Source organism: Rana temporaria, chromosome 1 (assembly GCF_905171775.1).
Source record: "Rana temporaria chromosome 1, aRanTem1.1, whole genome shotgun sequence".
Lineage (NCBI taxonomy): Eukaryota > Metazoa > Chordata > Amphibia > Anura > Ranidae > Rana > Rana temporaria.
In genome coordinates, this window is record NC_053489.1 from 294,473,981 (window position 1) to 294,501,166 (window position 27,186).

Here is a 27,186-nt window from a genome sequence, read left to right on the forward strand (position 1 = left end):
GAGAGATGATATCCTGCCCTCATTGTCTTTAGCTGGTTAGTGGGCATGGAGGAGGGAGTAGTTTGTAATTTACCACTGTGTATACAACCAAATGTGACTCGATAGTCTAGGGATGCACCAATACTAGTTTTTTGAAGACTGAGTACCGATACTTATTCTCAAGTTACAGCTGATGCCTATTTTTAGTGTCATGTGACACCTTATTAAATGAGCTAATATCCTTTTAACGATTTATACCTAAAGGTAAGCTTGGAAGTCTTGCCTATGGGTACAGTAAATATCTTCTAAATGTACACCGTTTAGGAGATATTTATTTTAGCAGCACCGACGATGTCCCTGACACATGCGCTCTCAATGGACGGCATGCCATCCATAGAGAGCTGTGCCGCAGCCATGACTACTGCACGCAGTGGTGTCATCACGGCTCTGCCAGCCGAACTGCTGCAGCCTGTGAACCCGGAAGGAAGACCAGGTGATGATCGAAGCCCTGGGGGACCTGTGACGGCGCTCCACTGGAGGGCTTTGTTTTCACGCAAGCCTTTTATAATGTGCTAGTATGCAATGCATACTAGCACATTATGCTCTTAACTTGCAGGAAGATTTATTTATTTTTCTTTTTTGTGGTTTACGACCTGGCCACAGAGTAATTGTAAAAAGAGTCGGTCCGGTTCAGGTGCGAATTCCCGTGTCATATACTTTAAAAACCTGCACATGGACTGCAGACCGAAATTGCACCAGACTCTTTTTACAAATTGCATTAAAACGACTCCACACATATATGAACCTGGACTTGAAGGTATCAATTTCAGTATTGGAGCATTTGCACGAGTACAAGTACTTGTGCAAATGCTTAGTATCAGCACCGATACCAGTATTGGTGCAATGCTACTATAGTCACATGGGTTGCTCAGATGTGATGGGGAGGAAATGCTCAGCATAGAAGCGCACTGAAAACCGAGCATGTGCAGAGTTGTCACCACAGAACTAAAATCCCTAGCTGACTTGAACAGAAGGTGGAGATGGGAAACGGCAGGATTAATCAGGTTTTCTGTATTCTGCAAAAAAACTATCTCATAGTGTCTAAGTGAGTATGGAATGGACAGCATGTTACACACCAGGGGTGCCCAACCTTTTGAAGAGCGAGGTCCACAATAAGCAGAGTGGATGGATGGCAGGTCCACATGCAGAGCGGACGCAGACATGGCCCACTCTACTCTTTAGAGCAGTGGTTCTCAACCTGGGGGTCAAATGAGGATTTGCCAGGGGTCCCCAAAACCTGGGCTGTTCCTGAAGCCTTCGGCCGCCCACTCGGCCTCTTCACAGCCGCCCATTCAGTTCACGGCATTGCTGGGAGGCAGAGACTAGAGGTCAGCTGACTGGTGAGGAATGTGAAGTGGGAGGGGCTGGAGGAGACCCTATCTGCTGATTTTAGCATAGGTGTCACTGCTACGAGAAACCACAAAGTTGGAGACATAGTGAGTAACACTACCTGTGATTAGAGATGCCTTTAAAAGTCCCCACTACAGTTCTCAGATCAGCAGATGGTCATGATCAAGAGCACCTAAGTTGGCTGATCCCAACTCCCCACCAGCACTGCCACTGATTCCAAATCCCCGGCAGCACTGCCACTGATTCCATACTCCCCACCAGGGAGTAAGAGAAGGAATAAAAATAGAGAATACATGGAAGGGAGAGGAAAAGAGGGGGAGGAACATGGGAAAAGAGAGAGAAAGAATAAGAGAAAGACGTCTAGAGAGGGATGGTGATAACAAACAAGAAATTGGGATGGAGAGAGATAAAAGGGAAAGAAAGGAGAACAAAGAGAACGAGTGGTACATCCTAAAATGTACTATAAGGGGTTTTAATATTTTACGAGTGGAAGGGACTCAGGGAGCGCTAATTGTCCGTGGGTTAGGGGCGCAAATTGTCTTACCTTGGGTGTCGACAACCCACGATAGGAAAATAATTTTACCGTTTAGGGGTCCCCACAACTTGGGAAATTTTATCAAGGGGTCACGGCACTAGACAGGTTGAGAACCACTGCTTTAGAGCTACTCTACAGAACGAACACGGACAAATGCCCACTCTACTCTTTTTAGCGGATCAGATTGGAGGTAGGCATTTGTTAACTGACACAAGTCAGTTCATATCTGCCACTCCTTAGAGGAGGTAATAACAGAAGTCTAAGGCTCAGTGCAGGTAATCCACAGGTACACTTCTCTGCACCTGCGGATCAGTTTGCAAGCAGCTCAGTAACCACTGCAGAGCAAATATGCCCACCATATGTACACTGTGATTTTTAGCAATAAACTTACCTTTAATATCAATATTCTATTCCATCCCAGAGCAGGAAATTACTGGTTGGGCACCCCTGTTATACACCATTTATTGATGTGTGATATGTTTTTGGTGAAACTTTCAATGCAATTGGGTGCAATACTTTTATTTCCCTGAGTAGATGTTTCAAGTTCCAGTCATTAAAGTCCTGAGCACTTGGCCATCTGACCTGTTGGAGGGAGGTTCAAATTGGTTAGTTCTCCCCTTCAGCAAAGATCAACAATGTGGCCAGTACTAAAGAGATCCTGGGGTAGTGTTTTCTCTGTGTAAGATCTCCATGTGATTTCAATGCTAACTAAAGGATGGGTGCACTTGAGAAATCATTAATGAAAGGACTTTAAAATGTATTCAGTATTTTTCAAGATACTGCTGTCATGTAGAGTTTTTTTTATTTCCATTTGTCTTTTGTCTTCTTCTGTAGAGGAAGCCCTCATGTGAAGACGATACCACACTATAAGGAAGAACAATGTGCACCAGCATTAAATTTGGAGACCAAAAAAGTTCTGGATTTGCAGGCTCCAATAACGAGGTATTTATTATTTCTCAATTCACTGTCATCTGCTGGTACCCTTATGAAAATGAATTCATTTGTGTGTAGTCACACACTGACTTAGTGTTTTTATTTTAAAAAAAATTTTGTAGTATACAGTCGATGATGGAAGACCTATTGGTGGCTACAGAGGATTGCCTGCTTCACCTTATTCACTGGGAAGGCATGACAAATGGCAGGAAGGCCATCAACCTTGCTACAATTCCATTTTCAGTTGACTTTCAACCGTCCAGAGGTACTTTTTAGAACAAAACTATGTATGGTCTGTAAGTGTGCAGTATTGTTCTGTTCTGTTTTTTTTTTTGTACAGGATGTAATATTTATTGTTCTCTAAATGCTTTTTTCATGCATGAGGTGTTCTTTGGGAGACCATAATTTAGTATTATTCGGTCTTTTAATATACAGTGCCTTGAAAGCGTATTCACACCCTTTGAAATTTTCCACATTTTGTCATGTTGCAACCAAAAACTAAAATTTTTATTGGGATTTTATCTGATGGACCAACACAAAGTGGCACATAATTGTTAGTAGAAGTAAAATCAAGGGTTTTCATTTATTATTATTATTATTATTATTATTATTATTATTATTATTATTATTATTCTATATTTTTTTTTTATATATAAATTTCTGAAAAGTGTGATGTACATTTTGTATTCAGCCCCCCTGAGTCAATACTTTGTAAAACCAATTTTCGCTGCAGGTCTTTTTTTTTTTTATGTCTCTACCAGCTTTGAGAGTGATGTTTTTTGCAAGATAGCTCAAGGTCTGTCAGATTGGATGGAGAGGGCCAGTGAACAGCAATTTTCTTTCTTCAAAGTCTTGCCACAGGTTCTCAATTGGATTTAGGTCTGGACTTTGGGCTATTCTAACACATTATTATGCTTTTAACCAAACCATTCCATTGTAGCTCTGGTTGTATGTTTAGGGTCGTTGTCCTGCTGGAAGGTAAACCTCCAACCCAGTCTCAAGTTTTTTGCAGATTTAAAAAGGTTTTAGTCTAAGACCACCCTGTATTTGGCACTATCTTCCCATAAACTCTGACCAGCTTCCCTGTCCCTGCTGAAGAAAAGTATCCCCATGACATGATGCTGCCATCCCCATGTTTCACGTTTCACAGTGGGGATGGTCTGTTCAGGGGGAGGGACAGTGTTAGTTTTCTGCCACACGTAGCGTTTTGCTTTTAGGTCAAAAAGTTCATTTTAGGTCTCATCTGACCAGAGCATCTTTTTTCACATGTTTACTGTGTCCCCCACATGGCTTTTTGCAAACCGCAAATGGGACTTTTTATGGCTTTGTTTTAACAATGGCATGCACAACTAATAGTTGTCCTGTATACGGATTCTCTTCTGTGCTGTGGATCTGTGCTGCTCCCCCAGGGGTTACCATGGGTTTGTATGTTTGTATGATTATCCTGTGATCACCAGCAGAATTTGTGCTTTACTTAATATGTTTTATATTTGAAAAAGTCAGTTGTATAACTGGATAAGAGATTGCAGATGTATGTGTCTGTTGACCACATTTTTTTTTTTTGGTTTATGGCAGGGGTCTTGAAACTTTCTAAGCAAAGGGCCAGTTTACATCGCTACAGACTTTAGGAGGGCCCAACTGTGGCTAGTGGGAGTCGAAAAAGTTCCAACATTTGGTTGGAATAAAATACCCAATTTGTTTCGGTGAGAGTAATCGCTCCCCATTGTTGGTGTAAATGGGAGGAATTGTGCCCCATCTTTGGTGTCATTAGGAGGAAATGTGCCCTATTGTTGGTATCTGTGGATGAAATTGTGCTCCAAGGGCTGGATAAAAGCAAGCAGAGAGCCCCATTTGGCACCCGCAGTTTGGAGATCACTGGTTTATGGCATAAGAATTCTTATTTTAAAGTTCAACTGCGCTTTCTGGTTAAATCGGTTAGTGCCCGCATTCGCGTGGGCACAGCAGCCCATTTATTTCAACCACATAGTACCCCAGCACAGGGAAACGTGCTACAGCCTTCAGTGTGAGGGGGTGTCATTAACAATGAATAGCGCTCTCGCATGTCTACTAACAGCAGCACATTTTTGTGGTAAAGTGTGCGATTAACATGCAGTCCTACTCTCTCTTAGATGTGAACCTAGCCTTAGTGGAGAAAATTGATAGCATGGTGCAGAGGACACTTAAACTCTGTGGAAGAGGTGGTCTTTCTGCAGAGGTCTTTTCCCTGCTCAGAAACTGAGCTGTCCAAAATCAAAAGGGAATGTTAACTTTGCTAAATGGAGTGCTTGAGCTTTGACTCATTAGAGGGCATGATGGGGCATGTCAGACCATTGCTTTCGCAGTCTTCCTCTGCAGCATGTTGGCAAGGTACTGGCTTTTCTGCTCAGGCTATGGCTGCGTTCTACAGAAAACAAACTATGCCTCTGGAATGTATTTGGCTGATTTAAATCGAAAGTTCGTTTGGGCTTTAGGCCTCATGCACTCTGGACATTTTTACAGCTGCTGTTTTTGGCTTCAGACTTTTTTTCCTACTGTCAGTAAACTCTCCATCGTGTTGTCCTATGTGTCCATGCGCACATAGGCTGTCATCAACTGTTTTTGGCTCTAAAAAACAAACAAAAAACAAAACCAGTGATTGAGTTTTTCAGCTGTAAAAATGCTCCAACGTCAAAAAAACTTTGATTAAGCGCGCAAAACGCAACTCGCCAGCATTATTCAACGTTTTTGATCCCACTGAAAAAAAAAACGCTTAAAAATGCTAACACAAAAAAACGCTGTTATTATAACGTCCAGTGTACATGAGGCCTTAAACAAAACCACATCCATTGTGTGCATTGGCAAGACTGTTTAGATTGAAAACAAATACATTGGCTATTTGTTTTAATCTAAAGCTGGCCATAGAGTGTTTGAATTACATTCGGTTAAGCAAGGACTGGCCAAGATTTTCACCATGTATGGGCATACTGATTGTACCCAAGTTGATCAAACAACTTTGGTACAACCAGCCAGTCAGAATTCTCATGCAGTTATTGCCACTTTGCCAGTGGCTGTAGCCGCTAGCAATAATCACTGTGTGGTGTTCTGACCAGAATGGCGACCCGCGATTACACTGGGAGACAGCTGATTGGAGGTAAGGCACCCCCCGCTCCATGTAGGCAAAGACTTGCAAGGCTCTCCCACAACACAAACTTCTTCAGGCTCCCGTCTTGGAGAACTTATCAGAAGTTATCAGGCTGGTAACTGAGCCACTGAATAGGAGAAAGCCATGTGACTTGGTGCTTTGGAGAGAGCTTAGAAAACACTACAGATATTTGCCAAGCTCAAATTACATGAATTGGGTTTACAGCCACTTAATTTTTTTTTAATCGTATACCAGCCCCTGTAGGGGAGATTTTCCATCAATATAAATTTAAATCTCTCCAAAAATGCCATTGATAGGATTAAACAACTGAGTGTGAAAAAAGGGAAAAATTGCGCATACCAAATAATAAATAAAATAAAGCAGCGACTCAAAAATGTTATACAACATAAATGATACAAGACAGAAAATGGAGTCGCGCTAAAAAATGTTAGATGTGTCTTAGTGACGAGACATATGTGGAAAAAATAAATATATAAGCAAGTGCTAAATATCTGTGAATAATTATGATGGATCAAATAAAGATAATGTCCAAATGAAAAAAAGAAAATCTTTCATAAAAAGTCTTTGACAAGTGAAAAAAATGTCCAAAACCAGTGATGTGAACGTATTCAATCTTCACAGTGTTGGGATGACACACAGCTACAATAGATGAATAAAGTGAGGGGCCACCACCAAAGAAAAATACTGACCCTTACCAGAGTCTGCGATCCCTATAGGGATCCGATAAAGCAGGGAGTATCGCAATCCAATGGCTATACCAGAACGTCCTTCCTGATGTAAACGGGGTCCTCAGTAATTACTGATCATGGTACGGAACATTCAAAGAAAAAGATAAACTAACATAGTGTAAATCCGTAATGAAACCACCCAAAAATAGAGAGCAGAACCTAGTGATTAGTTGACGGACAGTTGCGATAGATAGGATAACCACCACCGACGCACACACTGACCCTTACCAGAGCCTATGATCCCAAATGGGGATCAGACAATGCGGGGAATGGTATAATCCAGCACAGAAAACCAGAGCGTCCTTGATGTTATGGTCCTCGATGGTCACCAATGGGATAGCAGAGTGTCCATAAAGCAAGGAAAAACTCATAGTGTAAAACCGTATTATATTTAATAGCAAGATAAACGGATACACTTGCATTCATGTAGACAGTACACAGCATAAAAACATATACAGCCGGCTAAGCAGAACGTGGATTCGTCCTCAGCGTGCGGTGACGTCACTAAGACACAGCTAACATTTTTTTTAGCGCGTCTCCATTTTCTGTCTAGGATTAAACAACTGTTAGATTTCTTTCTGCTAGGAGATTTTGTTTTTTCTGTACCCTTACTGATGTTGGTCAATGCACTTTGTTTATAGGCATTACATCATGCCGTTCCTATAAAATAAGGGTGGCATTTTAATTCTCAGAAAGCTAAAGTTAACAGTTCTGCCAAAATTTCAACAGTTATGTAAGGTTAGAAATGGTGTAGTCCTAAGCCCAAAAATGGACACACAATTGATGGTCTTTTGTTTTATTCTTTTCCTGTAGGTTCATTCTTGGATATTGGAGATGTACATATTCGGGAGATGGAATATTGTGTCACTCTTGATGGGTTTGCCGTGGTGTTCAACGATGGGCGTGTTGGCTTTATCACACCAGTTTCAAGCCATCTCACTGCTGATGTAAGATCCCAGCTACCAAAAATGCCCATTCTTTTTGAATGTTGTCAACATTTTCTTTTAATTTGGATTGCTATCCGTGCACCCATCTGCTTCAAATGCTCCTTGTAAAATTCCCAGTCTCTAGCATAGGTTTAAATTTTATTTGATTGTTTGCTATGAGTTTCCCAAGACAGTTATTTTCCTTCTTTGTGGTGGCTTTATAAATTCAAATCTTACAGAATACTATAGTTACACTAATAGTAAATGAGACTATATCACGTGACATCTCTGTCACATAGGAGAGCACATGTGATGCCCCATCCAATTCATTTTATGAAGACTTTAGAAATATCTCTCTTCTGGAGATCACTGTTAAATCTTCCATTGCAGACCTGCTTCTAATATTCTAGATTCTTGGCTGTCATGCTGACCCACTTGCTTCAGTATTTCACATCAAACTGAAAATAGACAGAAGTGCACATTCAGAGTGTCACGTGGGGCAGCTGACACAGTTCTGGAGCCTCCTGCAAGATAACAGGAGTGTTGTGTGGTGGCTGATGAGGAGAAGCCACTGTCAATCACAGTTCTGGATCCACCCCATTAAACTTCAGGTGTGTCACATGGGAAAGCTGGAAAGATATTGTAGTTTTCATTGAAGAAGCATGCTATATGTTGGCTTTTATTCTCAACAACCAGTCATGTGACTGGCTGAGGAGTGCTCAACTGTCAATAACAATTTTGGAGCTGCTCCACATGATGTGCAAGAATATCAGGTGGGGCAGCTGGGGGAAGGGAAGGAGCAAAGCTTTCCCGAACACTGAAAATGGAGCATGCACAGCGAGGGTGGCAATCCAGAAGAAGAAAACTTTCAGAGAACCACACATATGGAAATTATTTTAGAGCCAAAGGGAAAATGCATTTAAGGGTTTAATGAAACTTGAACAAGACTTTTACAAAGCCTTCCTTCCTAGCTCACGCTGTGGTACCGACGTTCCAGACTTGGAATTTCCAGCAAGGGCTCAGAGTTATGGTGTAGCATTTGCACCTCTATCTCCTAATTGTTCATGTTTTCCTGCGCTGCTATGGCAGTCAGAATCCCAAAACACATACTCTATTAGGGATTAGTTCCTGTTCCTAATGGAGCCAGTATGAAAATCCTTCTATATAGGCTCAGGCTACTTAAAGCGGTTCTCCACCCTAAAGTGGAGTCCCGCTGATCGGAACCCTCCCCCCCTCCGGTGTCACATTTGACACCTTTCAGGGGGAGGGGGGTGCAGATACCTGTCTAAAGACAGGTATTTGCACCCACTTCCGGCCTGGCATTCACGGGCAAAAGACGGGCATTCCGTCACATCCCGTCGCCCCCCCGTTGTGTGCTGGGAGCACTCGGCTCCCAGCACACAGCGGGAGCCAATCGGCGGGCGCGGCGCGACTCGCGCATGCGCCGTAGGGAACCGGGCAGTGAAGCTGCAGCGCTTCACTTCCTGGTTCCCTCAGTGTGGATGGCGGGGAGAGCAGCAGAGAGACGAGCGATCGCTCGTCCTCTGCTGCGATCGGCGCTGGACTCCAGGACAGGTAAGTGTCCTAATATTAAAAGTCAGCAGCTGCAGTATTTGTAGCTGCTGGCTTTTAATATTTTTTTCCCATGGCACATCCGCTTTAAGCCTTGGGGGTGTGGCTCTTGTTTATGAATACAGAGTCATTCCTATGCAGTCTTTCCCCATGCAGTTCATATCAATTGACTATTCTCTGTCTAGAGTGACCTCTAGAGTCTTGCAATCTTCTTAAATACTCCTTGAAACTCACTTTCTTGAGGCAAGTTAATCCTCTACCTATGAAAAAAAGGGGGATCAAGTCTCAGAACTGTTTGGACGAACAAGTCTCTGGTTAGATCTCTGCTTTCCATCTCCACCCTATTTGGATACTTGGGCTTTTCTTCACAGCCCAAAAAGTCAGATCTCTTGTAGTATACTCTGCTTCTTCACGCCCACACTTTGGTTGATTACAACTAAAAAGTTCAGAGATTTGCCCAATTCTCAATACGATTTTCCCTATCTCATATCTGGTTACCAAGGAATAGTTGATATCCTTCCCGCCCTAATCTTTTACCTATATAAATTTTAACCTTTTCTGGGTATAGGGGATCTTCCCTGAGATTTATTGTACTATTAAACGCATCCAGCCCTAGCAGGAGTGCAGTGTTGTACTCTCAATCACCTCCAGTAACCCGAAATGGTTCTACAGTAATTATGCCTTTTTGCAATTAGGATTTGCCAAAGTAAAGTAATCTTCACCTCTCTTTGTGGCTATCTGAAGTCAGGCAACCAAGCTTCTCGCCCTTGATTTGATAAGACACTGCCCAATGAACTCTCAATCCACAGCTCAAAATAATTGAATGAATTGGACATGTTATCCATTATTACCTCAGGTAGAGGATATGAACCTCTCAACCTGACATAGTTCATTTCTATGTCAAATCACGCTCATTGAAAAAAATGATGGACCCCTGGTCACTTAAAACATATGGAACCATAAGATCTGATATTGATGGCCAAAAATTATTTCCTGGTCTCGGCTCAATCTTAATCCTGATCATTAGTCTAGATTATAAAGATCTTGAATAGATCGTAGAAGATCCTTCCTATCCCACTCTTTTTTTTTTTTTACGATTTACATCAAATTTTTCAGCCTACTTCTAGAGGGATTCAGTATTTTTTTAAATGGAGCCCTTTGCCATCTTCATATGGCCTCTTTCTACCCTTACCTTGCACGTCTGCCACTGTAGAGATTTGTTATCCCTCGGTTTCCTTTTTTTTTTTTTTTTTAATTTCCTTCAGTTTTTCTTCCTTTACCTTTTTATAAAAGGTAAACCATTTTATAGAAATACCCTTGGTATATGTGGTAACCTTCTGTTTCACTGTTATACAAGCAGAAACTTTTATCCCAGAGCGCACTCTGTAACCCAGGTTTCTTTTGGCCGCACTCCTAACCAGTTTCCCCCAGATTTAGGCCTCTTGTTGCGCATCTGGGCCTACCCCTATCCTTTTCTCCTAGGTGCATGTATAAATATTTGAAAACTGATAATGCACAGAGTAGAGCCTTCATCTTTACTTTGAATCCAGACCATCTTGTTCCTACTTGAGGCTCGCTCTGTGGACCTCTGCACCAACAGAATCCCCCGCGTAATTTATCAATCAGTACCCATGGTGAATTCCTCCTACTGACAGTTTTTGTGCTTTTGACATTCCTGACATCACAACGGAATTTTGTTTCCATTCTCCTTGAGAATAGTATAGCACTACTTTGCATATACAGTTGAGTCCATATATATTTGGACACAGGCACAGTTTTTGGCCTTTTCCAGGTATTTACCAAAACATATTCAAGCTATAGTTATATAATGGATATGTTCTGAAAGTGCACACTTTCAGGTTTAATTTGAGGGTATGTACATCCATATGGGTGGAAGGGTTTAGGAATTGCATCTCTTCAGAATAGCCACCTTCCCTTTTTCAAGGGATCAAAAGTAATTGGACAATTACTGGTACATCAAAAGCTGTTTCATGACCAGGTGTGGGCTACTCCTTCGTTATTTCTTCATTAATTAAGCAGGTAAAAGGCCTGGAGTTGTTTCTAGAGCCTCATACACACGCTTCGATTTTTGGACGAGCAAATGTCAGTTTTTTGTGGCATGCTAGTCTCATGTTGAAAGTCAAGAGGTTACTCACAATGCGAAAATTTCCGTACAACATAATATACCATCAGAAGTGACCTAATGTGTTGAATGGGTTTGTATGTATGCTTTCGTTTCTGAGCATGCGTAGTCTTGCTCTTACCATTTTTTTCATATGAAACCCCTACTAATGAAACCAAAATCGGACGTTTTCAGCTTTTTGTCTTACGAAAAAGCAAAATCGGCTGTTGCAAGCCCTGTACCAATGGTCCGAAGATCGTCAGACAGCTTGTCATACACATTTTTCCATCCGATTTTCGTATTATGTGTACGGGCCTTAAATGTGGTATTTTTAATTTGGAATCTATTGCTGTGAACCAACATCGTGCGTTCAAATGAGCTGTCCATGCAACTGAAACAGGCTATTGTAAGGCTTCAAAAACAAAGATAGCAGCAACATTAGTGGCCAAATCAACAGTTTGGTACATTCTGAGAAAAGAAGAGCGCACTGGTGAGCTCAGCAACATAAAAAGGCCTGGACATCAATGGAAGACAACAGTGGTGGTTGATCGCAGGATCATCTCTATCGTAAAGAAAAACCCATTCACAACATCCAGACAAGTAAAGGACACTCTCCAGGAGGTGGGCGTATCATTGTCAAGGTCTAAAATCAAGAGAAAACTTCACAAGAGCAAATACAGAGGGTTCACCACAAGGTGCAAACCATTCAGCCAAATGCAGCATAGTTGATTGGACGGCGCTTCACAGTACAGATGAGAGAGAAGCTGTGCTACAGAGTCCCAATCATTCAGAGAATGGCATATTAATAATCCGTATTGGGGAAATTAATCCCCTTCTCAATGGCACTACAGTGACTTTAAACAAGAGTGCCCAACCACTGTAAAAAAAAAAAAACCTGCTTAGCGGATGGCAAGTAAAAAAGGCATGTGGCTATATAACCCAGCCAAGGCCTTTGGCTTGCAATGATGATCAAGTGGCGAAACCCCAGTAACACAGGCTGGATGGCTGCAGATCTCCCCCTGTCACCGTCAGAATATATGGGGTCAGATGGGCTTGGAAGCAGTATCCTAGTATTTGCTGCCGAGACCTAGATGGTAACACCGGATCCTCGTGATACTTCTGGTTTCAATTGTTGGGTTGACTTGAGGCGTCAAATGACCTGACCCCTTCCTTCTTCAACTTCTCAGGGGGATATTATGTTCAACCCTTTGAAGTAAATCTGAAAGTCTGCACGTCAAATTAATTTGGATTGTTTCATTTTAATTCTATTCTGGTGGCATACAGAGCCAAAAGTATGAAAATTGTGCCGTGTCCAAATATATATGGACCTAATTGTATCTTTCTTGCGGGGAATGGGGAGTTGTTACACCCTTGTTGTCGTCAATCCTTTTTATCAGGGGGGTTCTCAAGTACCACACCCAAAGGCGGTCTGCAGGAATACTTCCTCTCAGGTTCTTGGACCACTTTCACACGGGTGCATTTTTCAGGCGCTTTAGCATTAAAAAAAAAGCGACTGTAAGAAGCCTGAAAGAAGCCTGAAGCCTGAAAAAGCCTCATCTGCAATCCCAATGTGAAAGCCTGAGTGCTTTCAGAGCACTTTCACACTGCCAGCGCCCGAAAAACACTGGTAAAGCTCCGCTAAGACCCCTTTCACACTGGGGCGTTTTTCAGGAGCTTTGGCGTTAAAGTGGCTCAATGAGAAGGGGCGCTTTAGGAGTGGTGTATTCACCGCTCCTAAAGAGCTGCAAAGAAGCTGCTTGCAAGACTTTTTGACGCTCTGCCAGGGCAGCGCCTTGTGTGAAAGCACTCAGGCTTTCACATTGGGATTGCAGATGAGGCTTCTTTTTGGGCGCTTTACAGACGCATTTTTTTTTTAAAGTTGAAGCACCTGAAAAACGCCCCATTGTTAAAGCAGTCTTGTGACATTCTGTCGTATTCCTGTCAGCACCAGAGGGACAGGTAATCTGAGGCTTGCTCCTAATGTCTTTTCCTAATTTGTTTTTTATAGTTGATCTTATAATATAAAATTGCAAAAATGTTTGCTTTATGTTTTCCTGTTAAAACAGGATCAAATATTGTAATGTTACTGTTGTGACAAATGTTTCTGTCTTTACAGCAAGTCCATGGAGTTTGGGCACCAGATGTTGTAGATGGAACATGCGTGGCAGTTAACAATAAATATAGATTGATGGCATTTGGATGTGCTAGGTATGTTTTTATATTCTACAAGGATGGAATTCTGTCTCTATCTCTCTATCTCTAATTATGAGCAAGTTCTAAGACATTACAGGTTTTTCAGAGAATATGAAAACGCAAAAACTTTATTTCACTCATGGTTAGTGTTTAGCTGAAGCCATTTATTATCAATCAACTGTGTTTACTCTCTTTAGATCATCATGTCAACAGAAACTAGCAAAATGTTCCTGATCAAAAGTTTACATGCCTTGGTGTTTTTGGCCTGATAACATGCACACAAGAAAACACAAAGGGGTTTGAATGGCTATTGAAGGTAACCATTCTCACCTGTTATCTGTTTGCTTGTAATTAGTGTGTGTATAAAAGGTCAATGAGTTTCTGGATTCCTGATAGACCCTTACATCTTTCATCCAGTGCTGCACTGATGTTTCCGGATTCTGAGTCATGGGGAAAAGAATTGTCAAAGGAAAAGGTAGTTGAACTGTATAAAATGGGAAAGGGATATAAAAAGATATCCAAGGAATTGAGAATGCCAATCGGCAATGTTCAAACTCTAATCAAGAAGTGGAAAACTAGGGGTTCTGTTGAAAGCAAACCATAGTCAGGTAGACCAACTAAAATTACAGCAAAAACTGCCAGGAAAATTGTATGGGATGCAAAAAAGAACCCACAAATAACTTCAGGTGAAATACAGGACTCTCTGAAAACATGTAATGTGTCTGTTTCAAGATGCACAATAAGGAGGCACTTGAAGAAAGATGGGCTGCATGGTCGAGTCACCAAAAGAAAGCCATTACTACACAAATGCCACAAAGTATCCCACATACAATACACCAAACAGCACAGAGACAAACATCAAGCCTTCTTGCACAAAGTCATTTGTAGTGATGAGACCAAAATTTAGCTTTTTGACCACAACCATAAACGCTACATTTGGAGAGGAGTCAACAAGGCCTATGATGAAAGGTAGACCATTCCTACTGTGAAACACAGAGGTGGATCGCTGATGTTTTGGGGGATGTGTGAGCTACAAAGGCACAGGAAATTTTGGTCAAAATTGATGGCAAGATGAATGCAGGATTTTATCAAAAACTACTGGGGGAACATTTGCATTCATCAGCTAGGAAGCTGCACATGGGACTTGGACATTCCAACATGACAATGATCCAAAACACAAGGCCAAGTGGACCTGTCATTGGCTACAGCAGAATAAAGTGAAGGTTCTGGAGTGGCCCATCTCAGTCTCCTGACCTCAATATCATTGAGCCACTCTGGGGAGATCTCAAACGTGCAGTTCATGCAAGACAGCCCAAGAATTTACAGGAACTGGAGGCTTTTTGCCAAAAGGAACGGGCAGCTTTACCATCTGAGAAGATGAAGAGCCTCATCCACAAAAGACTTCAAGCTGTCATTGATATTGAAGGGAGCAAAACACGGTATTAAAAACTGGGGTATATAAACTTTTGATCTGGGTCATTTGGCTAGTTTCTGTTGTCGTTATGAGTTAAAAAGTGTAAACACAGTTGATTCATAATAAATGGCTTCAGCACTAACCACGAGTAAAACATGTTTGTGTTGTCAATCATATTCTCTTAAAGCGGAGCTCCACCCTAAAGTGGAACTCGCGCTGATTGGAACCCTCCCCCCCTCCGGTGTCACATTTGACACCTTTCAGGGGGGTGCAGATACCTGTCTAAAGACAGGTATTTGCACCCACTTCCGGCCCAGCATTCACGGGCAAAAGACGGGCATTGCATCACTTCCTGGTTCCCTCACAGTGGATGGCGGGGGGGAGGGCAGCAGAGTGAAGAGTGATCGCTCGTCCTCTGCTGCGTACAGCGCTGGACTCCAGGACAGGTAAGTGTCCCAATATTAAAAGTCAGCAGCTGCAGTATTTGTAGTTGCTGGCTTTTAATATTTTTTTTTGGCCGGACATCAACTTTAAAAATGATCAAGAAATCATAAATTCTGCCAGGGTATGTAAACTTATGAGCACAACTGTATATTTTCTAGTAGGCATGTTTTTCTAACTCTGTAGGGGTAGTGGTTATGTTACAGTGTTTACAAAGGGACTGACTCCAGGGGGCTAGCCATAGACATCCTCTGCTTTATGCTTTAGTCCTTCTTTTTTTTTTTTTTTTTTTTTTTTTTTAATCTGTCACCAGAAGAAGAAAGTTGAGAAAGAAGCTCCCTGCAAATGAAGACTCAAATCTTCACCCTCCAATAGCTACTACAACATCTATAGCACTGCAGATCCACCTTCCAGCTCCACTCCACCATTCCCAGGCTCTCCTTCTCCACTGGGGAGCCCGAGGCTGCTATAAGCAGACTGGTTGGCTGCCCACAGAGGAGATGGAGGAACATCCATTTCCTGATCTCTTCTGTGATGAGTGAAACTGGAAGCTTCCAGTCACTTCCATTTTCAGAGCTGTCTTTTCCTGGCTTTTACAGTGAGGGAAGCATCTGATTAGACACAATCCTTGTTTGATCAGATGTTTTGAAGTGCAGGGGAGATATCAAGGGTTTAATAGACCCCTGATGCCTCCATAAAGCATACCTGTCACTGCCCAAAGCTATCATATGGGGTCTTGTTCACTCACTTAATTTTGAATTGGTTGCCAGCACACCTTCAAAATCGTGACTTATTGAAAAATAAAATAAAATAAATGCACATCTTTTTGCAGGTAAGAAAATGTGCATTTATTTTTTATTTTTTGGGAGCTTAGAAAGAATTGCACTCCTGATCAGCAGTGCAATGCAGGGCTCTTACAGACTGTGTGTAAGCTGTTTGGCTGTACATCATATGGCCAAGCAGTTACACATTAACAGGATGCATCAATGAACTACCACAGCGCTCAACAGTGCCATTGTAGTTCATTGAGAACTAGAAGCCGACAGACACAAAGGCTGCCAGATCTTGTAGTTTTCAATTCACAGAACTCTGTGAACGAATGATGTGCCTGGCCACGTTCTTTGCACATTGTGAATGAGAGTGAGGAAAGAAGATACCCTGCCACATGTCACAACATGGAGCTGGGGGTGTCTGGGGACCAATGGATTTGTTACATGTTGCACGTGGGTGCAACTTGTTACAAAGGGTGAACTTATCCTTTAATGCAGTGCATGCCAATGTTTCGGGTGCTATTCAAAATTAATACCGTCACACTGTAGATCGGTCAAAATAGGCAATAAGTCTAAGGAAGCAATGTAAATCTTTGATGAGCAAGTTTTCAAATTTGTAGGAATGATACAGGCTGAATATTCTGCTTCCTCCATTTAAGCCAATTGTGACTGATTATGTTTAACTTGGAACAGTATTACTTACTCCATGAGGTTTAACTGTCTTTTGAATGCTATTTTAATTTAATTGACAGTCATCAATAGGTATTTAGATAATGGTTATTATATAGTTTATATATTATATAGGTAATATAAATGTGTGTTTACGTAAAACCGACCTAATAAAACTAATTGAACCTGTGTTAACTATTTGCTGTCTAACAGACTAATCGTATACATGTTTTTTTCTCTGTCCACAGTGGCACTGTGCTGGTATATACAATAGATAATACGACTGGTGCTATGCAGCTTTCTCATAAGTTAGAGCTTACTCCAAAGCAGTATCCAGGTAAGATCTTGCATTGTATGGCTTTGACATTATTATCCAGTATTTATGTACTTTCAAGCCAGCCAGATCACTTCTACCACAAAGTATGGTGGCAGCTGGGTGCAGTATAAGTAAGCTGGACTACAGTTGTGGTTGTGACAATTTTTACATCCTTTTACTGCCTCACTCTAGTACTTACCACAGTGTCGGGGTTAATTACCATTACAATACACTTTATTAAAGCTGAACTCATGTGAGGTGTTAAAAACGCCTCCATAATCTAGGTATGTCTTCATTAAAAATATTTATATATGTAAATACAACCTGTATACCATCTTTTAACTACCTGTGATTTCCTGAACTTTAATACGAATACTGGGAAAGTACATACACTTAAAGTGGACCTTCACTCAAAATAAAAGTGCCACTTGTTCAACACCCAACTCGGTGTCCTAACACCTTGTACATTTTATGTGTGGGAGTGGGTACTAGTTCTCAGCTGGGCGAGAATGATGTACACGTAGGAATGCCACCTACCCATGCCTTTCCACCCAAAGCCTCCTGGGATGGATCACATGTCCCAGGAGACTGCAGGAGCGGTCCTGCAGTGCCACAAAATCTCACACACGCACAGTGGGAAGCCAACTGTGATTCCTCCAGTTGGCTCACATATCCAAAATGGTGGCACCAGGGACCTTCAGCAGTAAGAACAGCTGGCTGCGGGAAGATAACACTGGACACCAAGGCACTGACGGGTACCTTATTTTTAGTCTTTGACTAATCTGATCTGCTTAAAGGAAACTCATACTGAGAGAAAAAACTATAAGGCTTCATTTCCACTGGCGTTTTTACAGCCACTTTTCTGAGCATTTTTTACAGCTTAAAACGTCTGTCCATGTTATTCTATGGCATCATGCCCACATAGGCATTTTTGAGCTGCAAATGGCATAGGCGTTTTTGAGCTGTAAAAAAAATGCGGGACCAGGGCGTTCTGTGGCTCCAGCAATAGAGCTGTAAAAACGCCAGACATTAAAAAACGCTCAAACGCTACCGCGGCGTTTTTGAGCTCCAGCTCACAAAAAAAAAAAACTTTTTTTACAAAATAAACATGGACAGGAGTTTTTAAGCTGTAAAAAAGGCTAACAGTGGCTGTAAAAACGCCAGTGGAAATTGAGCCTATGGCCTCTCGCAAGCTGCAGCTTGAAAAAGCTCAGTACAGCCTATTTTTTTTTTTTTTACTGAGCTAAAATACAGCCTATTGTAATGTGCCTATGCACACAGGCATGTAAACAAATAGAAAAATCTGCATTTTTGGTCGGTAATTTACGCCTCATGCGCACAAGTGTCCAGTAACATATTGTGAATGCGAGAATACGTTTGCGCGTGCGCACGAAAATACGCGCAAATACATAAAAAAAATCGTCTGAAAAACTGCTCAAACAGGAGTATCGTGTGCAAGAGGCCTAAAGCATGATTTTCCTGGCTGTAATATATTGGGACCCCTGCCTTTACACCCATATTAACTTTAATGGCGTCCTAGTCCATAGGGTTCAATATTGAGTTGGCCCACCCTTTGCAGCTATAACAGCTTTAACTCTTCTGGGAAGGCTGTCCACAAGGTTTAGGAGTGTGTCTATGAGAATGTTTGACCAGAAGTGCATTTGTGAGGTTAGGCACAGATGTTGGAGAGAAGGCCTGGCTCGCAGTCTCTGCTGTAATTCACCCCAAAGGTGTTCTATCGGGTTGAGGTCGGGGCTCTGTGCAGGCCAGTCAAGTTCATCTACCCCCAAACTCACTCATGTCTTTGTGAATCTGGCTGATGAATGCAAATGTTCCTCCAGTAATTTTTGATAACATACTGCATTCATATTGCCATCAATTTTGACCAAATTTCCTGTGCCTTTGTAGCTCACACATCCCCAAAACATCAGCACTCCACCTCCGTATTTCACAGTAGGAATGGTGTACCTTTTTATCATAGGCCTTGTCGACTCCTCTCCAAATGTAGAGTTTATGGTTGTGGCCATAAAGCTGAGTTTTGGTCTCATAACTCCAAATGACTTTGTGCCAGAAGGTTTGAGGCTTGTCTCTCTGTGCTGTTTGGTGTATTGTAAGCGGGATACTTTGTGGCATTTGCGTAGTAATGGCTTTCTTCTGGCAACTTGACCATGCAGCCCATCTTTCTTCAAATTCCTTTTTATTGTGCATCTTGAAACAGCCACACCACATGTTTTCAGAGTCCTATATTACACCTGAAGTTATTTGTGTTTTTTTTTTTTTTTTGCATCCCGAACAATTTTCTTGGCAGTTGAGGATAAAACCTCAGTTGGTTTCCCTGACCGTGGTTTGGTTTCAACAGAACCCCTCATTTTCCACTTCTTGATTAGAGTTTGAACACTGCTGATTGGCATTCTCAATTCCTTGAATATCTTTTTTTATATCCCTTTCCTGTTTTATACAGTTCAACTTCCTTTTCCGACAGATTCTTTTGACAATTCTTTTGCTTTCCCCATGACTCAGAATCCAGAAAAGTCAGGGCAGCACTGGATGAAAGATGCAAGGGTCTGTCAGGAGTCCAGAAACTCATTGATTTTTTGTTTATACACACACTACAAGCAAACAGTTTCCCTATGAGAGCCCTCTTAACTGGTCCGACACAAGTCGGTCCGACTTTGAAAATGCTCCCTGTACTACTTTGGTCCTACTTCAGCCCATTGAATATCATTGAAGTCGGATCAAAGTAGGATCCTTGTCCTTACCATCTGACTTTTGACATCCGACATGGTGATTACAGCAGCAGTAAAAGGAATTTATCTCACTCTGGGATTATTTTGATTGGTCAAAGAACAAGTCAGACACAAAGTCGGATCAAAGTAGTATCCTGTTCATGAAAGTCGGACCGATGTAGGACCAATGCCGCAGAGCAAAGTAGGATGAAAGTCGTACTACTGCCGTGTAGTATAGTGTGAACCCAGCCTAATAGCCATTCAAACCCCTTTGTGTCTACTTGTATGCATGTTATCAGGCCAAAATCACCAGGGTATGTAAACCTTTGATCAGGGTCATTTGAGTAGTTTTTGTTGCCATTATGATTTTAAAAGACTAAACACAGTTGATTGATAATAAATGGCTTCAGACAAACGCTAACCATGAGTGAAAAATGTTTTCTTTATCGTACATCACGGGACACAGAGAAGCATAGTAATTACTATGTGGGTTATAGAGTCTACCTTCAGGTGTTTGCCGGGGCCTGGCAAAAGCGATCCAAGACATTTGGGTCCTCTCCACGGTCTCCGAGGGGTACAGGCTGGAGTTGCGAGAGTTTCCTCCACCCCGCTTCCTGGCCTCAAGCGTCCCGAAAAACCCGGGGAAAAAAGTCTCTAGCGTTGGCCTTGGATCATCTGCTTTCCCAAAGGGTGATCATAGAACTACCGGTAGAAGAGCAAGGTTTGGGTTTCTATTCAAATCTTTTTACCGTCCCCAAGCCGAACGGAGATCTCAAGGCCCTAAACTAGTTCCTAAATATCCGATCCTTTCGGATGGAATCAATCCGGTCAGTGGCCGCTTCCATATCCATAGATATCAAACCTACACATACCTATCTTTCCCGGCCATCAGAAGCTGTTACGCTTCGCGATAAATCAACGTCATTTTCAGTTCATGGCTTTACCCTTCGGACTAGCCACTGCACCTCGGGTGTTCACGAAGGTGCTGGCCCCCCTGTTGGCCAATCTAAGGTCTCAGGGCATATCTATAGTAGCCTATTTGGGCGATCTGTTGTTGGTAGATCGCTCAGTTCCCGATCTAAACCTAGCAGTACAGAGAACCGTGAAATACCTGGAGTCTATGGGTTGGATTCTCAACCTGGACAAGTCAGCCTTGGTTCCTGTGAAAAGGCTGGAGTATTTAGGTCTACTCATAGACACAGATAAGAGAAAGATCTTTTTGCCCCAAACAAAGATCGATTCTTTAAGGGAGCTAGTCCAGTTGGTCAGTTCAAAGCGTCAGCCTTCCATCCGCCTTTCTATGCGGCTGCTGGGGAAAATGCTAGCCTCATTCGAGGCCGTCCCATTTGCCCACTTCCACTCAAGGAGACTACAACACGCCATCCTATCCGCTTGGAACAAGAAAGCCCAAGCCTTAGACTTCCCTACAGTGGGGATCGAAAGTTTGGGCACCCCAGGTAACAATTTGTATTAATGTGCATAACGAAAACAAAGGAAAGATGGAAAAATCTCCAAAAGGCATCAAATTACAGATTAGACATTCTTATAATATGTAAAAAAAAAAGTTAGATTTTATTTCCATCATTTACACTTTCAAAATTACAGAAAACAAAAAAAATGGTGTCTGCAAAAGTTTGGGCACCCTGCAGAATTTATAGCATGCACTGCCCCCTTTACAAAGCTGAGACCTGCCAGTGTCATGGATTGTTCTCAATCATCGTCTGGGAAGACCAGGTGATATCAATCTCAAAGGTTTTAAATGTCCAGACTCATCTGACCTTGCCCCAACAATCAGCACCATGGGTTCTTCTAAGCAGTTGTCTAGAAAACTGAAAATATTTGATGCTCACAAAGCTGGAGAAGGCTATAAGAAGATAGCAAAGCGTTTTCAGATGTCAATCTTCTCTGTTCGGAATGTAATTAAGAAATGGCAGTCATCATCAACAGTGGAAGTTAAAGCAAGATCTGGAAGACCAAGAATAATATTAGACAGAACAGCTCGCAGGATTGTGAGAAAAGCAATTCAAAACCCACGTTTGACTGCACGATCCCTCCAGAAAGATCTGGCAGACACTGGAGTTGTGGTACACTATTCCACTATAAAGAGATACTTGTACAAATATGGTCTTCATGGAAGAGTCATCAGAAGAAAACCTCTTCTACGTCCTCACCACAAAAATCAGCGTTTGAACTTTGCAAATGAACATATAGACAAGCCTGATGCATTTTGGAAACAAATTCTGTGGACCGATGAGTTTAAAATAGAACTTTTTGGCCGGAATGAGCAAAGGTACGTTTGGAGAAGAAAGGGCACAGAATTTAATGAAAAGAACCTCTGTCCAACTGTTAAGCATGGGGGTGGATCAATCATGCTTTGGGGTTGTATTGCAGCCAGTGGCACAGGGAACATTTCACGAGTAGAAGGAAAAATGGATTCAATACAATTTCAGCAAATTTTGGATGGTAACTTGATGCCATCTGTGAAAAAGCTGAAGTTAAAGAGAGGATGGCTTCTACAAATGGATAATGAGCCTAAACACACCCCAAAATCCACGGGGGATTACACCAAGAGGCGTAAACTGAAGGTTTTGCCATGGCCTTCACAATCTCCTGACCTCAACATAATTGAAAATCCTATGGATAGACCTTAAAAGAGCAGTGCGTGACAGACAGCCCAGAAATCTCAAAGAACTGTAAGACTTTTGTAAGGAAGAATGGGCAAAGATACCTCAAACAAGAATTGAAAGACTCTTGGCTGACTACTAAAAGCATTTACAAGCTGTGATACTTGCCAAAGGGGGCAGTACAAGATATTAACTCTGCAGGGTGCCCAAACTTTTTCAGACACCATTTTTTTGGTTTTCTGTAATTTTGAAAGTGTAAATGATGGAAAAAAAGTAAAAAGTAGTTTTTTTTTTTTTTTTTACATATTCTAAGAATGTCTAATCTGTAATTTGATGCCTTTTGGAGATTTTTCCATCTTTCCTTGGCTTTGTTATGCACATTAATACAATTTTTTACCTGGGGTGTCCAAACTTTCGATCCCCACTGTATGTTGCTCTCCCCAACGGTTCGGCTAAAAGGGAAGTCCTTTGTTCCAATGTCTTGGCGGGTTGTGACTACAGATGCCTGTCTGCTAGGCTGGGGTGCAGTCCTGGAGGAGCTATGTCTCCAGGGAAAGTGGTCGGTCTCTGAGAAATCTCTCCCCATCAACCTGTTAGGGCTAGACGAGCTGCCCGAATCTCTATCAGCATGGACAGACAGATTACGGGGGTTCCCAGTCAGGATTCAGTCCGACAATGCCACAGTTGTGGCATATATAAATCACCAGGGTGGCACAAGGAGTCGTGCAGCCCAAAAAGAGGTGGATCAGATCCTGATTTGGGCAGAAAAGCATGTCCCGTGCATATCGGCGATTTTCATTCCGGGAATAGACAATTGGCAGGCAGACTTCTTAAGTTGCCAGCTGTTGCTCCCAGGAGAGTGGACTCTTCACCCAGACATCTTCCGGGGCATTTGTCAGAGGTGGGGAACACCAGATGTGGATCTCTTTGCATCGAGGTTCAATGCGAAGGTGGAATTTTCTGTCCCTAACAAGAGATCCGCTCGCTTGCAGGAACGGATGCGCTGGTGTTTCCGTGGGATCGGTTCTCCCTAATCTATGCGTGTTACCCCGCCTGCTTCGCAGGATAAAGTCAGAATGAAAACCAGTGATTCTGGTCGCTCCAGCTTGGCCGAGAAGGGCATGGTACGCAGAGATTGTAAGGATGTCAATAGAACATCCATGGATCCTTCCACTCTGTCCAGACCTGCTCTCACAGGGGCCAATATTCCACCCTTCCTTATGGTCTCTAAATTTAACGGTCTGGCTGTTGAAACCCATATCCTAAAGAGGAGGGGTCTCTCTAATTCTGTAGTGTCTACACTAATTAATGCCAGAAAGCCAGCTTCTAGGCTTATTTATTACAGAGTTTGGAAGGCATATGTGGCCTTGTGCGAAGCCAAAAGGTGGCATCCTCGCAGGTATCTCATTGGCAGAATATTGGAGTTTCTGCAGTTGGGGGCAGACATGAGATTAGCCTGGAGTACCATCAAGGGCCAGGTCTCGGCCTTATCAATATTTTTTCAAAGGCCACTGGCTACACATTCTCTGGTTAAAACCTTCTTACGGGGGGTGATTCGTGTTAATCCTCCAATTAAAACCCCCTTGTGCCCGTGGGAGCTGAATCTGGTTCTCTCTTCCCTACAGTAGCAAACCTTTAAGCCTCTGGCTCACATTCCCTTGGTCCCCTTGACCAGGAAGGTGGTGTTCTTGATACCCTCCTAGCAGAGGTTATGGCTATCGGAGTTGGTGGCCCTTTCATGTAAAGAGCCATACCTAATTCTTCACAAGGACAGGGTGGTCCTGTGGCCTCATCTGGCCTTCCTCCCCAAGGTAGTTTCAAACTTCCATCTGAACCAAGATCTGGTTCTCCCTTCTTTTTTCGTTACATACTCTGGATGTACTGAGAGCAGTAAAAATCTATCTTAAAGCTACTGCTTAGTTTCGGAAATCGGACATTCTATTCGTTCTGCCGGATGGTCCTAGAAGCGGACAGGCAGCGTCTAAGTCCACTTTTTCTAAATGGATTCGACAGGTCATTACTCAAGCCTATGGCTTGAAAGGAAAGATTCCTCCACTTAAGGTTAAAGCGCACTCCACTAGAGCGGTTGGCACTTCCTGGGCAGTGCATCATCATGCCTCCATGGCTCAGGTCTGCAAGGCCGCGACCTGGTCGTCAGTCCACACTTTCACTAAATTTTACCAATTGGATAAATGAAAGTGTGAGCAAGGCTCCTTTGGGCGCAGTGTGCTGCAGGCTGCAGTTGATTCTTCACGTCTGATGGCACCCAGCGGGCTTTGATGTCTCCCCCCCCCCCCTCATTTGGCATTGCTTTAGAACATCCCACATAGTAATTACTATGCTTCTCTGTGTCCCGTGATGTACGATAAAGAAAATAGGATTTTTATAACCGCTTACCTGTAAAATACTTTTCTTGGAATACATCACGGGACACAGAGCTCCCGTCTCTCTTGATGGGGATATTGGGACACTTATTGCTTTGCTACAAAACTGAGGTACTCCCGGTATGGGAGGGGTTATATAGGGGAGGGAACTTCCTGCCTTAAGAGCATGCCGATGTCCATCACCTGAAGGTAGACTCTATAACCCACATAGTAATTACTATTCTTCTCTGTGTCCCGTGATGTACTCCAAGAAAAGGATTTTACAGGTAAGCTGGTGTAAAAATCCTATTTTTGTGTTCTCATTCATATTCTCTAAAAAATGACCAAGAAATCATAAATTATACCAGGGCATGTATATATATTGTGTATGTGTTTATATAAAATATAATCGATTCAGCATAAAATATTGGACAAACGTACAGTGAATGTCGGATAAGTATGCATTGTTTTGAAGTCTGTCATGCAAACCACCAATGTTTGTTTAATTTGGTGTCATTAGATATCTGGAACAAGACTGGATCAGTCAAGTTAATACGATGGTCACCTGATTACAGTGTTGTCATGGTAACTTGGGAATGTGGAGGCCTTTCTCTGTGGAGTGTATTTGGGGCACATCTGATTTGTACTCTTGGAGGAGACTTTGCGTAAGTAATCACATTCTGCTCATGTCTACATTACATTGCCATACCTGTGTGTTTCTCCCAATAATTATATCCTCTCAAATACCCATTTAGTCATGCAGAAATGAAAAACGCTTGTAATTCAAGTAATTTAAAAGCTGGAACGATCTGCTTTATGAAACATGGCTTTTGTCAGTCGAGATCCGTTTTTATCATCTTTCGCTGTTCTTTCAGCACAGATTATTATTATTTGAAAAAAAAATTAAAACAGTTAACATAGTTTTCTTATTTACAGTTGGGTCCATATATATTTGGACACTGGCACAATTTTTATTTTTTTTCAGGTATTTAACATAACATATTCACCCTATAGTTATGTAATGGAAATGGGCTGAAAGTGCACACTCTTCAAAAATCAAAAAAAACCAACACGTTCTGGAAAAGCATTCTTTAGACGGATGAAACCAAGATTAATCTGTACCAGAATGACAGGAAGAAAAAAGTGTGGAGAAGGCTTGGAACCGCTCATGATCCAAAGCACACAATGTCATCTGTAAAACATGGTGGAGGCAGTGTGATGGCATTGGCATGCATGGCTTCCAGTGGCACTGGGTCATTGGTGTTTATTGATGATGTAACAGAAGCAGCCGGTTGAATTCTGCAGTGCTTGGAGATATACTGTCAGCCTAATCCATCAAAGTTGATTGGACGGCTTCACATTCCAGATGTACAATGATCCAAAACACATTGCAAAAGCAACCCAGGAGCTTTTGAAGGAAAATAAGTGGAATATTCTGCAATGGCCGAGCCACTCACCTGATCTCAATCCAATTGAGCATGCATTTCACTTGCTGAAGGCAAAACTAAAGGCAGAAAGATCCACAAACAAACAACTCCTGAAGAAAGCTGCAATTAGAGTCTGGCAACGCATCAGAAGGGAGGAAACCCAGTCTTTGGCAATGGGTTCCAGACTTCAGGCATTCATTGCCACTAAAGGATTCTCAACAAAATATAAAAAATTAACATTTTATTTATCATTATATTAATTTTGTCCAATTATTGTCCAATTAATTTAAGCCCCTGAAAATGGGGGAACTGTGTATAAAAGTGGCTGCAGTTCCTAAAATTTGTACTGATGTTTGTTTGCCCCTTGAATTAAAGCTGAAAGTCTGCACTTCAAATTCATTTGGATTGTTTCATTTAAATTTTATTCTGGTGACATACAGTGCCAAAAGTATGAAAATTGTGCCTGTGTCAAAATATATATGAACCTAACTGTATATCTGCACTATTGTGTTTTTATTAATTTCTGATATTTTAGGGCTGTATTTACCCTGAGCACCCCTATAATATGACAACATTTTGTACAGATTATTGTATCACATCTTGTAATGTTTTAGTGAACATTGCTAGAATGTGGTGTTGGGGGAACTAAGCTGTCGTCTTTATATTCATGGCTACTTTTTTATATCTACTCATCAAAAAACAAAAGGTAGGCAGGATAACTTTAGATTTCTTGAGCCATAGTGAACCATAGTCTCAACACCCCTGGCAGATTTTTGTATTTGTGTCTGCATCAAGTTAGGGTAACGTCTTCTTTATATTTGTTACAGTGCCTTGAATAAGTATTCATTGAAATTTTCCACATTTTGTCATGTCACAACCAAAAACATAAATGTATT

The 27,186-nt window shown here is 42.0% G+C and overlaps 1 protein-coding gene across 1 annotated transcript in view; it reads left to right on the forward strand.

The window, feature by feature from the left end:
• The window catches only part of RIC1 (RIC1 homolog, RAB6A GEF complex partner 1), a 193,440-nt gene that overhangs the window by 90,355 nt on the left and 75,899 nt on the right, over positions 1 to 27,186 (forward strand). Inside the window, exons 4-9 of the mRNA XM_040357519.1 lie at positions 2,759 to 2,866; positions 2,980 to 3,122; positions 7,541 to 7,674; positions 13,464 to 13,555; positions 17,083 to 17,171; positions 25,384 to 25,528. Of these exons, the coding sequence (XP_040213453.1) occupies positions 2,759 to 2,866; positions 2,980 to 3,122; positions 7,541 to 7,674; positions 13,464 to 13,555; positions 17,083 to 17,171; positions 25,384 to 25,528 (711 nt within the window). The remainder of the gene's footprint in view (positions 1 to 2,758; positions 2,867 to 2,979; positions 3,123 to 7,540; positions 7,675 to 13,463; positions 13,556 to 17,082; positions 17,172 to 25,383; positions 25,529 to 27,186) is intronic.